The 12,622-nt window shown below is 38.9% G+C and overlaps 1 protein-coding gene across 1 annotated transcript in view; it reads left to right on the top strand.

The window, feature by feature from the left end:
- The window catches only part of LOC136981678 (ATP-binding cassette sub-family C member 4-like), a gene marked incomplete at its 5' end in the record, with an annotated part of 54,427 nt that extends 42,195 nt beyond the window's left edge, over window positions 1-12,232 (top strand). The window contains 6 exons of the mRNA XM_067278016.1: window positions 4,432-4,629; window positions 4,837-4,992; window positions 7,649-7,738; window positions 7,810-7,982; window positions 11,821-11,926; window positions 12,032-12,232. Coding sequence (XP_067134117.1) covers window positions 4,432-4,629; window positions 4,837-4,992; window positions 7,649-7,738; window positions 7,810-7,982; window positions 11,821-11,926; window positions 12,032-12,232 — 924 coding nt within the window. The remainder of the gene's footprint in view (window positions 1-4,431; window positions 4,630-4,836; window positions 4,993-7,648; window positions 7,739-7,809; window positions 7,983-11,820; window positions 11,927-12,031) is intronic.
- Between the last annotated feature and the right edge of the window lie 390 nt (window positions 12,233-12,622).

Genomic DNA, 12,622 nt, shown 5'->3' with positions numbered 1-12,622 from the left:
TTATATTTATTAATTTAAATTATAAATAACTTATTTAAAATGCATAAGATGTTAATTAGGAATTATTAACATTTATTATCAGTGATGTGGTTGTGGTTGTGGTTGGCAGCACGATTCTCTCAATGTTATTAAATGAACTTTAGCGATAGAACTGTGAAAAGAATGGATTTTTGACAGAAATTTATATTGATGTGTAAATCTTCGTCCGAAGGCGATAATTATAAAAACACAAACATATCTTATATATAAAATTCTCGTGTCACAATGTTAGTTACCTTACTCCTCCGAAACGGCTTTACCGATTTTTACCAAATTTTATATTCATATTCAGTAGGTCTGAGAATCGGCTACTATCTATTTTTCATACCCCTAAGTGATAAGGGTTGTTGACCCTTAACATTTTTTTTTTAATTTTTGGACAAAATTTTTTGTTTTTATTTTTCTATAATGTGGCATTAAAAAATACATACAACCCTAAATTTTTACCCTTTTATCACCAACCCCTATTTTTTAATAGCCATTTTAGTAATTTAATCATTTTTCATCCCGCTCGATAACTGATCAATTATCGTCGTTTTTGTATTCAGTTTCCGATTAGATTGGCATTTGCAATGACTATCAACAAATCCCAAGGCCAAACGATGTCTATTTGTGGCTTAGATTTGAGCACGCCATGTTTTTCACACGGACAATTATACGTGGCATGCTCTCGAGTGGGTAAACCATCCAGTTTGTTTGTGTTAGCTAAAGATGGGCTAACAAAAAATATTGTTCACGCTATAGCATTAAGAAATTGATATTGTTTGTTAGTGTTACTGCCGTAATTAATTAATGATATATAATTTTAAGGAATAAATTATAATAACTTAAAAATAATAATGTTTGGCATTTGTTATTTTTATATTCCCTCATCGTTCACAGCGCTCCATGCCTTTTTTTTTTTTTTTTTTTTAAACTCTTTCCACCCTGTGGACACTAAGAGGGCCTCTTTTAGTAGGCCCATTATGGGTTCGGCCAGGCCCACAATGGGGCAACCGGGTGGTGAGGGACGGGGACCCGACATATCCGAACGGACCACCCCCCGAAAAAATCCTGGGGATTATTCGACCCGTTCGGATTCGATCCCGGGTCCCCCAGAGCGGTAGGCTGCCACCTTTACCGCTCGGCCATCCGGCCGTCGCTCCATGCCTATTTCACGCATATACCACATCCTTACACACTTACAATAAGTTAGTTATTTTTTGTCTACACTAGAAATTACCTAGAAATAATTTATATGGCAAAACAACGTTTGCCGGGTCAGCTAGTATCTAATTAAAAATATAAACATTTTCAAAAACAGTTACTGGTGATGTACCGACGTCTTCTATTCTCCATCGGACGAAGATTTACGGACATAATTTTGAAGTATCGTCACCAGGGGGCAGCTTTCCTCATCTACATTTTACCAGCGCCTATTTCGTTGTAGATAAAAGCCGAAACAACCCCAAGAAGGTATGACGGAGAATAGAAGACGTCCGTACATCACCAGTAACTGTTTTTGAAAATGTTTATATTTTTAATTAGATATATGTTTGTGTTTTTAAAGGAATGCTTGGCGGCTAGTAGCCTAAAAGGAAAGGTCAGTCGCCAAAAATGTAATGTCCGGAACACAATAAATGGTGATCCCTTAATTTGGGAAGGACTTTGTCTTCTAGAATTAATTAAGAAATTTATATTATTATTTAAACTTCTTGTACCGAAGCAGCACATACACGCGAACAGAGAAGAGTATCGTTTGTTCGAACATCTGTACGTCCGCTTCCGCCATTATTTTTGAACTCGTGGCGGACCTCGGGGAAAGTCGAAGCGACTTAGGGCTGTTTCACACTATGACCGACTGGGCCGACCGGTCCGACTCCTAGTCGTATTGCCATGGCAACAGCAGTCGGTCGACCGACTGGTCGTTCCAGTCGGACAGATTTAAAAAGTTAAATATTTGTAGTCGCGTCGGAGCAGTCGGTGAGCTACAGCCAATGAGAGCTTCGAAGCTATAACCAATCAGAGTTTAGATTTATCCGAAGTTAGAAAATGGCGGAAGGTAAAGTTTCTCGGAAGCTTTAATAAACGAAGTTAGAAAATATCCATGGCTTTATGATATTCGGCGAGCCGATTATAAAGGCGACATTGAAAAAAATAATTGGTTAGAGTAAAGCGAAAGGTATCCAGCTAAAAAAATAGTCTTAAACTTCATATTAACGAATAGACGTAGACATATCTAAATGTAATTTGATACGCTGAATCGATTGGTATTAAAAAAATATTACTTACGATCAACCGTTTAAAAGTTACGAACGATTTTTTATTTCCGTCTATTTGCTTCGTTTAAGAACAACTTTATTAAGAAATACGCAGGCACTCATCGATATTAACAAAACGAATTACTTTAATTCACCATAATACATTTCATTTACAAGAGAAAGCGACATTAAAAATGCTAAAATGGTGTCGTTAGCCCGCGAACACACGACAACCTTATAAAGACGGCCATGTTTTCTGTTTAAATTGAAAAACTTACCACGATTGGCTAGTGTTCTGATCTGTAAGACGCGTTCCGATTGGTCCTTACGAGTCGGCCACCGACATAATCGTACTCAGTGTGAATTCTTTTACTACTAGTCGGTCCGATTATAGGCTCGGGCGGGTCGGACCGGTCGGACCAGTCGGTGACAGTGTGAAACAGCCCTAAGGGCTGTTTCACACTGTCACCGACTGGTCCGACCGGTCCGACCCGACCGAGCCTATAATCGGACCGACTAGTAGTAAAAGAATTCACACTGAGTACGATTATGTCGGTGGCCGACTCGTAAGGACCAATCGGAACGCGTCTTACAGATCAGAACACTAGCCAATCGTGGTAAGTTTTTCAATTTAAACAGAAAACATGGCCGTCTTTATAAGGTTGTCGTGTGTTCGCGGGCTAACGACACCATTTTAGCATTTTTAATGTCGCTTTCTCTTGTAAATGAAATGTATTATGGTGAATTAAAGTAATTCGTTTTGTTAATATCGATGAGTGCCTGCGTATTTCTTAATAAAGTTGTTCTTAAACGAAGCAAATAGACGGAAATAAAAAATCGTTCGTAACTTTTAAACGGTTGATCGTAAGTAATATTTTTTTAATACCAATCGATTCAGCGTATCAAATTACATTTAGATATGTCTACGTCTATTCGTTAATATGAAGTTTAAGACTATTTTTTTAGCTGGATACCTTTCGCTTTACTCTAACCAATTATTTTTTTCAATGTCGCCTTTATAATCGGCTCGCCGAATATCATAAAGCCATGGATATTTTCTAACTTCGTTTATTAAAGCTTCCGAGAAACTTTACCTTCCGCCATTTTCTAACTTCGGATAAATCTAAACTCTGATTGGTTATAGCTTCGAAGCTCTCATTGGCTGTAGCTCACCGACTGCTCCGACGCGACTACAAATATTTAACTTTTTAAATCTGTCCGACTGGAACGACCAGTCGGTCGACCGACTGCTGTTGCCATGGCAATACGACTAGGAGTCGGACCGGTCGGCCCAGTCGGTCATAGTGTGAAACAGCCCTTAAGCTTCTTCGAGAAAGCGATTTACGCCGAGCCGGTTGTTGGCAGTTAAACCGGTTTAACGTTAAGTCAGTTCCGTTCGTATTTCATACCTTAAGCTGGCTTAAAATGTACAGTGTGAATAGGGTATTATTCATCGTAAGCAGATATCTAAAACCTCTGTAATTAGTCTCGGAAGAAAGGGTACCCGATTCTCGCACCCGGTGAAAGCGAGTAAGATCGGCCATAATCTAATAATACTAATCTTTGTTATCGTACTTTTTGCCCGAGCAATCTACTGGTAATTAATAATATAAAACTTTTTATGATAAAATATCGTAAGAGATGGCGCCACAAACAATTTATTTACGAATAGTACGATTAATAGTAAAAAATTTATTGTTATATATTGTCTGTAATATCGCCAGTTCCAATTTTTAAATTTGTATTTTTAATTGGATGTTTTTAAAGGACGTTTTAGCTTTCCCGGCCAAGTAGCCTACAAAGAAAGGTCCGGTGGTCGGACGTTTGCGGTCAACTTAAAAAATAGATGGTTCCTTATTTGGACAGAGTTTGTCTTCAAATATATTTTTAAATAATTGTCGTCCGACGGAATTCTAAAATAAAAGTTGTTTTTGAAATGAAATCTTTTAACGGCCGCTACTCGTCGCGGGATAATTTTTACTTTTTTGGGTTTGGGAGATTTCGAACCTCGGAGAGTCAAATCTGATACAATTCCAATACTTTCTCTCGTTACATGTACATAAAAACAAGCTCGAGTTACGTCTCTTACGTGCCTTCGAACGAAGAAAATTACTATCAAGTATTTTACGACATTGCATTTGCAACTTTTCAGTTATCCTCCGTGGAACGTGTTTTAGATTATAGTTCGTTACCATCGGAAGCTGCCGACGAATCGCCAGATAATACGTGTCCTCCAGAGAACTGGCCGTTAAATGGATCTATTATTTTTGACAACGTTTCCTTAAAATATTCGTCGGAGAAGCGACCTGTGCTAAAAAATCTTAACTTTCGTATCAGAAATGGAGAAAAGGTAAGAAAACAATTTTTCCAAGATAAACGACCGGCATCTCGGAACCTATGTAACCCAAGTGTTATAAAGACTTGGCCTCTTTCGGGCCCGTACAACTATAAGAATTATATAACTTAAGTGTTAATACACGAGTAAAATATTGTTAAAGTTAAACTTATGTATTGTTATAAATATAAATAATATTAATTTTGGATAAATTAATTTAAGATTGGAATCGTTGGAAGAACGGGAGCTGGAAAAAGTTCGATAATTACCGCATTGTTCCGTATGTCGGAGCCGACGGGGATTATTACTATCGATGGTATAGCCACGAAAGATATCGGACTTTATCATTTACGGAGAAAACTTTCAATTATTCCTCAAGTAATTTTTTATATAAAATATTTTAAAATTGAGCTAAATTAGAGTAATTTCCACGAATTTAAACAATTATTTAAGCCGAATTGTACACATCGACTTTTATAGTACTCGCTACTTAATTATAAAACAGAAAGAATGAAACTAAATTAAATATATAATTTTTTAATTTTATTGCGTGGACACAACTTTCTCTAACATTATAAAATGATAGGAACAAAGCATTAAACGATGATGTTTTTACACGAAAATCTGAATATAAAAAGTACGAGAGAAAGACAAACGAAACGTAGCGAGAGCCACTAAACAACAAATCGTTTAAATTAAAATCGCTATTGTTTACAACACAGTTCTCCCGTCGACATCGGATGACGGACGCCGTGTTGGTAAAATTCCTTGGCCGAGATCCAATCAAATTCCCAACAAGCCTCCCGTATAGCGGCATCTGACGCACACTCGACCCTAGCGAAAGTCCCGTCGAAGGGTGATGCATTATTTAATGGTATAATGACGAGTAATGGGTGTTGGAGTTCCCACTACGAGCTCGAAATTCGTCGGTCCGGCGAGTGAATCGTCTCCGTTGCCCGAAAAGTTCCAAGTACCGTCATTTTTCTTATTAATTATCAGCAATCAGATCTTGTTAAATTCCTAAATTTTGCGCGTAGTTAATGTCGAGCAGTACGCAATTACTCTCCCCGGTCTCTAAAACAGACCATAGGGTGGTTTGACGCAGAAAGTAATTCTTTGCCCGATAACACGCGTTTCCTCGCTGCCTACGAAACAAAAGACGAATCGACACGATTCGAACGAAAAACTCTGCATCACCCACTCTACCGACCCGATGTCGCGCCCTGGCGACTTCCGTATTTTTTGCTCGAAAGTCGACGGGTTTCTGTCGGTCGTTGCGGGCAGCAGACTGTTCCGAATTTTACGAACACGACATTCGTCGTCTGGTCTCGCAATGGGAGAAGAGTGTCTCCGGCAATGGTTATTATTAATCCGAGTTAATTTCTGCCCTTTTTCGATCTCCGTTATGTTTTATTTTATTGCCCCGGTATAATAAATCCAAAGGCGCGTAAAAGTAGATCATAAGTCTATAGATTAATGCATTGTACGCAGTATGTCCGAGAAAAAACGGACCACCCTTAATATCTCGGGCGCTCGGCGTAAAGTTGTCGGGGTCTCCGTATTAAAGATTTTCGGACGACTTATCTTCTATACCGTTGATAACCGTGACACAATAATCTTCGCTTCGAGATTCGTCGTACCCAGGTTGAGAACTCGAGGCTTTTTCGGAAGTTTGATAAGAAAAATAATAAAGTATATTTCTGTTTTATTTTAAATTGTGTACTTATAAATTATAAATTATATAATATCGGCGAGAAAGCATCCTTGGGACGGTACCAAAAGTGTTTTGTTACGATTAAGGTAAATTTCGCACTTTAAAAGAATTAAATGATCGAGACGTAACATATAATACGAACAAACCGAACCCTCGGCGTGTTGTGCAGCGAAGCTTTTACAGTCGGAGAAGACAGAAATTGGCATTATCGTTTAGCGTACGACCGACATTGCCCGGTTTGTTGTCGAAATAATTGGTGGCCAAGGGACTTTTGTTATCGTCCCCCGCGTCCAATCAAAAATTCGGATTTCCCTCTTCGAAGCCGTTTACGGAAAAAATAGTACAAGTTGTAAAGTATGTAAATAGCCACTAAGTTAGAATTCATTTATTCCAATCAACGAGTCGATGAAAAATGAAATTATTCGTATATCAAGAAAACTTGATTCAAATTCTTATCGGTTCCTCTGGATATCGTATTATCCCCATAGAATGATTTTTCTGTTGTTCTGGCTCGTGTTTTAGACAAATCGGAGTCCGGATTCAAATTCTTCCATCTCGTGCCGATAAAAATTGTAACGTGCCTGCTCCAGTCTCACTCGGGACGTAAGTCGTTCGCCTCGGTGCCGCCTTTATTTATGCAATTCCTTTTATTGTTAAAACTAGCGGGTGGGCCCGGCGTTGCTCGGGCATAAGTGACAATACCGAAGATTAAGATTATTACCTTACCCGTTTTTACAGAATGCAAGAATTGGGTTCCCCTGTTTCCAGACTAATTAGAGAATTTTTAGATGGGTCTAAAAATATGTTTTGATTTCCAAAAACGAAAAAACTGCATCCGCGTCTTGTACGTCGCTTTCTCTTAACAATTCCATTGTTGAAAATTCCATTGTTACGTAACACTTCCATTGCTGACACGTTCATTGTTGATGGAAGTGTTAAGCCTTAATCCTGTCCATCTCCCCCGTGGGAGGAATTTCGAAAAATTCCTTCTTAGTGTACGTTCTCGTGACGTACCCTAACTGTGTACCAAATTTCAACTTTCAACTCCTAACCGTTTTGGCTCTGCGCTGATTATTATTCTTATCAACTCGGATCATTTTTAGCCCCTTTAGTATCGGATCCGAAGCCAGATTAAAAAACCTTGAAAATAATTTTAAACTATAAATTTATGATTTATTTAATATTATAACACGAAAACAAACTATAACCAGATTTGTGGTGGCCGAATCCTTACGAATTCTCGTTCTGGCCAAATTTTAATAAATACCGCATTTAACTAACTTCCTCGACTTTTAATTCTTCCTTTACTTCTAACTACAGGATCCTTTGCTATTCACCGGATCCGTTCGGAACAACTTGGATCCCTTTAAAAGGCACGACGACGCCACTTTATGGAAAGTTTTGGAAGAGGTAAGTTTAATGTCTGCCGCGGATAATGTAGTTTGCCGGTGTGCACGATACCTCGTTTGTTGTCTTAATAGGTGCACTTAAAAGAAGTCGTGAGAAAATTAGGGAACGGACTCGACGGCCAACTTTCGGAAGGAGGAAACAACTTGAGCGTCGGCCAGAAACAATTACTTTGCGTGGCCAGAGCCATTTTACGCCGGAACAAAATTTTAATAATGGACGAAGCAACGGCCAATATCGACAAAAGGTTTGTTCCCGTCGATTAATTTCTTTCCCGAATATAATAGAGAGATTGCGACCCAAGTTCAAACTTTAAACTCGTAAGGCGTGCAGAAGTACGCGTTTGACGTAAGAACTCCGAGTAAAACGCGTCACGCACTGTTCGAAAATGGCGGAAACATTTCGAGATTACCGGCGAAGGGAAACAAATTCGACTATTTTAAAATATTTAGAGGATGTTTTATAACACTAAATAATTATTTTTGACTTTAATTAGCGTCGTATAATAGTATGACGTTTTGTCCGTTTTTACCAAATACTTTTGTCCGGGGAAGTAGTAGCTTATATAAATTCCAAAGCAGCTCGGGAAGTTATTTTTAGAAATTCACAAACGAATTACGCTGTCGATGCTAGAAGACGCCGCGAAAGAACAAATATGCTTCAACACGTATTAATTCTATTATGAACAGAAATATATAAAAATTGTATACTCACTTCGCATCACTTGCAAAAAAATCGAATACTTAAATAATTTCTGGATTAAAATCGCCTGTTTTTTACAATGTTATTTATAAATACGTAAATAATCATTATTTTAATAAAATAGTCATAATTTTAACCTAAAACAAAGAGAAATGCTAACGTTTACGCCGAACTCGTACTCGCCACGCTCGACGTTTTAAATGCCATCGTCAAACTTCTAGGCTTACGGACGAAAACTCGGACCGCAACTTTCGTAATAACGTCCAATTTTCCAGGAGTAGTTACCGCTAAACGAAAACTGGTCCAAAAAAATTTATTGCGAAAGATTGCGGACTATAATAAGACTACTATCAAATAATTAAATATCGAGTATTTTGGTCTGTAGGCACCGTCTCTCGATCAAGTTAGAGTTATAATTAAATTAATATTTAATAATTTATACTAAAGCCCACCTCTAGGTTTTACTCCATATTTAATTATTAAACAGTAGCCCTAATATTGCCCGACATAATCCGGCAATCGTTCGGCTTTATTGTAATAGGTGCTTACGTTTATAAAGAATTTTACGTTCTTACGGAAGTTTCACGTCGTACGAGATAGATTTTGGAAGGCGACGCACTACGAAGGACGCGGCCGAATCCGTAGGCAGTCGAAACTGGTAAATTTGGTGGAAATGTCACACCTGGTAAAGCGCGAGCCTTTCGCGCGTACTCCGTCTCAATTTATTCGAGCCCAAGATTTTAGCATTTACGACGTCTTTAAAACATTATCCAGGTTTATAAAATAGAACATTTATTTCCAGGTTATTCGACAAATTGTCTTATCGGACGATTTCGATAATTCCTTCAAATTGCCGTTTTCCGTTTCTTTCGCCTTTGCCACGTATAACTCTTAGAGTTCCTACGACGGAGCAAAATCGACATACGGCTGGTTTATAATAAAAATCTACGTTCGATAGTTTTTCTAATCGTAATATTTGTAGAGCGATGCTCGTCATTTAAAGTAATTTACGGGGTACGATACACGCTTTAAAACGTTTCTGTTGGACTGTATGTTAATTCCGAGGTGAAAAACTAGTACTTATTCGTTTCTCTTAATAAGAGCGGAGTACAAACTAGTTTTATGTTCGTTATCGTCGTATTTTTTTTAAAATCCGTTTATAAAATTTACCTCTGTATTTAAATCTATGTATATAAATGACCGCGTTCGTTTGTTTGTTCGCTATACACCGCTAGGCCGTTCGACCCACTGCTACGAAACTCGTAGTTTTATTTTTTTTTTATTATTTTTTTTTTTTAACTCTTTCCGCCCTGTGGGCACTAAGAGGGCCTCTTTTAGTAGGCCCATTATGGGTTCGGCCAGGCCCACAATGGTGCGACCGGGTGGTGAGGGACGGGGCCCGACATATCCGAACGGACCACCCCCCGAAAAATAATCCCCAGGAATTTTTCGGGGGGTGGTCCGTTCGGATATGTCGGGCCCCGTCCCTCACCACCCGGTCGCACCATTGTGGGCCTGGCCGAACCCATAATGGGCCTACTAAAAAACTCGTAGTTAAGTTCAAATACTTCTTAGATCGTGTCGTGCGTCCCACCTCGAAATATCGCTCGCCTTTCTATAAATCGATTCATTTTTATTTACGTACCATTTTCCGCGAAATCTATTGGTTAAATGTTAACTAAATATAATTCTTACAAAAAAAAACAAAAAAAAATGTAGTTTTAAAATCTTTATATTACAATGGCCCAATGACTGCGACCACCGTATAGCGCGAAATACACGCGCCATTACGCCATTACCGCGACAGATAGCGCGTGTACCATTTGCCCGCGTGGAGGATAGTAGGTTTTCGCGCCCGTTCGTCGTATTTTTCCCATTAGCGATAGACTCGCGTCTAACGCCGTTCGGGAAAAGATTTTTGTATCGAAATAACGCGACTCGCGGTACAAATCGGAAGTTCGTCCACAGTTAATCCGGTCCCGTCGTCTTACGATTTTCACGTCCGGTCTCGACTTTTATCCGGTCGTTTAACGTCGGTCGTCCGGTCCGGTCGTCCGACACGTCCGGTGGTTTAACGTCGTCAAGATTTCGGGAAGGACGGATAGATGACAACGGCGGGAATTTATAGGTCTACAATTTTTTCAAATATTAATAGTCGACCGGTATTAATTAGTAGCGATCGATCGTCCTGTCTTCCGGGAGGAGGTCGACGACTACTTTCGATCGAATTACTTCGACTCTCTTCCGAGTTTTTACGGGACCGGCGGTACGGTGGCATCGAAATTCGAAAATTTCGCGACGTAAGCTTACCGGCCGGCACAAAATATAATTTAAACGGTTTTCGAGGATGCCGAATTTAAATATTCGGTCCGTTATATATTTTCCGAAATTCGATCGATCGGCAGAGTCGGCCGTAAATAGTACGGTTTCTTAGAGTTAACGTTAGAAAAAGACGGGCTAGCGTAAGTTTTTAAGAAATCGTATTTTCGATCGGTTTCTACTCGACTAACGAAATTGTACAATGGCGATAAACGCGTCGACGGTAGGCCGAAATAACCAAACTATACGATTTTCGTTTTAACGCTGGCTATTTTATCGTATTCGATAACGAGACGTAAGGTTTCGTCGCAGCCAACGACTAATCTAACACATTTTAAAAATTCTTTATTCCTCTACCGTACACAATTTCGAGAATTTTTAAAATGCGATAAACTCTTACGTAATAGAACCTGGTAATATAATATAATAGAAAGGTTAGAAGCGCGAAATAACCCGAACGTTCGTTTTTACGTTTCTGCTCCGGCAACGCCGGGCTTACCCGCCGGTACTAAATACGTCGGAATCGCGCCGGTGAAGTTTCTAAGTATTAATCGAGATAAGAAGAGTAATAGAAAACGTGCCGCTACGCGACGAAAGTCGGCACCGGACCGGGAATGCGTAAACGTGGAATTCTCTCTTTTCGCTAGATTATTTGGTATTTGGCAAACCGAATGCGGAGGAAAGGAGTGGGAGAAGAACGTACTTCTTTACACGGTTATTCTTTTTAGTAGTTTGGCTGGAAATAGTTCCGAGTAAATTCTTCTTTATAAATGCAAATAATCTACTCGGAATTATTTCTATTCGAAATACATCTCGTGTCCGTATATTTATTAAATTTTCTTTCAAAATTGTAACTTACCGAGTAATTTCGTCGCCACTAACGATAGAATAACGTTTCGTATTATATTCCGTCGCGTATTAAGAAGTAATAATCTTAACGTAATCTATTCGGTCTAACGTAACGTTAAGAATGCCGGTACTTTATCGATTAATTAGATTTTAATTAAATATCTAACGCGTAAGTAAGGAAATGCGACGTTAACGTTAATTCTTTTCTCGTGTAGAACCGATTCCCTTATACAGAAAACGATTGGCGAGAAATTTTCTTCCCGCACGATTATTACCATCGCTCACAGACTACAGACAATTATGAATTCGGATAGAATAATGGTAACGTTTCGATCTCTGACGGTCTTTCGGTTTATTCGTATTAACGTGCGTATAAAGCTTGGACGACGAAGGAAGAAATAAAAAGAAATCTTTTAAACTTTTCAGGTTTTAAACCGAGGAAAAATTGTGGAATTCGATAATCCCGACCGACTACTAAAAAACAAAAATGGACTCTTCTACAAAATGGTGCGAACGGGAAGCGACGCCGCCGAGAAACGCGCGGAAAGCCCGAAGGAAGGACGAAAACTAGAAAATGATAAACGTGTAAACGGAGTGCCGAGTGACGATGGCGTAAATCGCCAATAGCCACAAAAACTCGGCCAAACTGGTTTATAAATAAATATTTATTCTCGTGACCGTCGAATATTAATTAGGAAGAACGCTTTTCCGTTTCGCCAACGCACCCCTTCCGTAAAAGCATTTTTATTTCTTCTTTTTACATTAATACGTCTTCGCGCGTCACCCTCTCCGAATCGGAGGTCCTAAGTGGACGAGTATCCGCTTAACAAAATACCGTATTCGCTGGCTTATAAGACCATCTCGCGTATAGGACGAGGTGTGACTTTAAAGTTCGAAATAAAGAAAATTAGATTTATTAATACGATTCTAATTTTATTGCCTTTAATCGCCAGTAAAATATCGAACGAACGTAAATGCGCGCGTTGTCCGGCGAAAAATACTGGCACTTTAAACTTG

This window comes from Centruroides vittatus, unplaced genomic scaffold (assembly GCF_030686945.1).
Source record: "Centruroides vittatus isolate TY-2023 unplaced genomic scaffold, ASM3068694v2 contig_787, whole genome shotgun sequence".
In the NCBI taxonomy this organism is placed as follows: domain Eukaryota; kingdom Metazoa; phylum Arthropoda; class Arachnida; order Scorpiones; family Buthidae; genus Centruroides; species Centruroides vittatus.
Note: the sequence above shows the minus strand (reverse complement) of the source record. Positions and strands in the feature narration are given on the sequence as shown.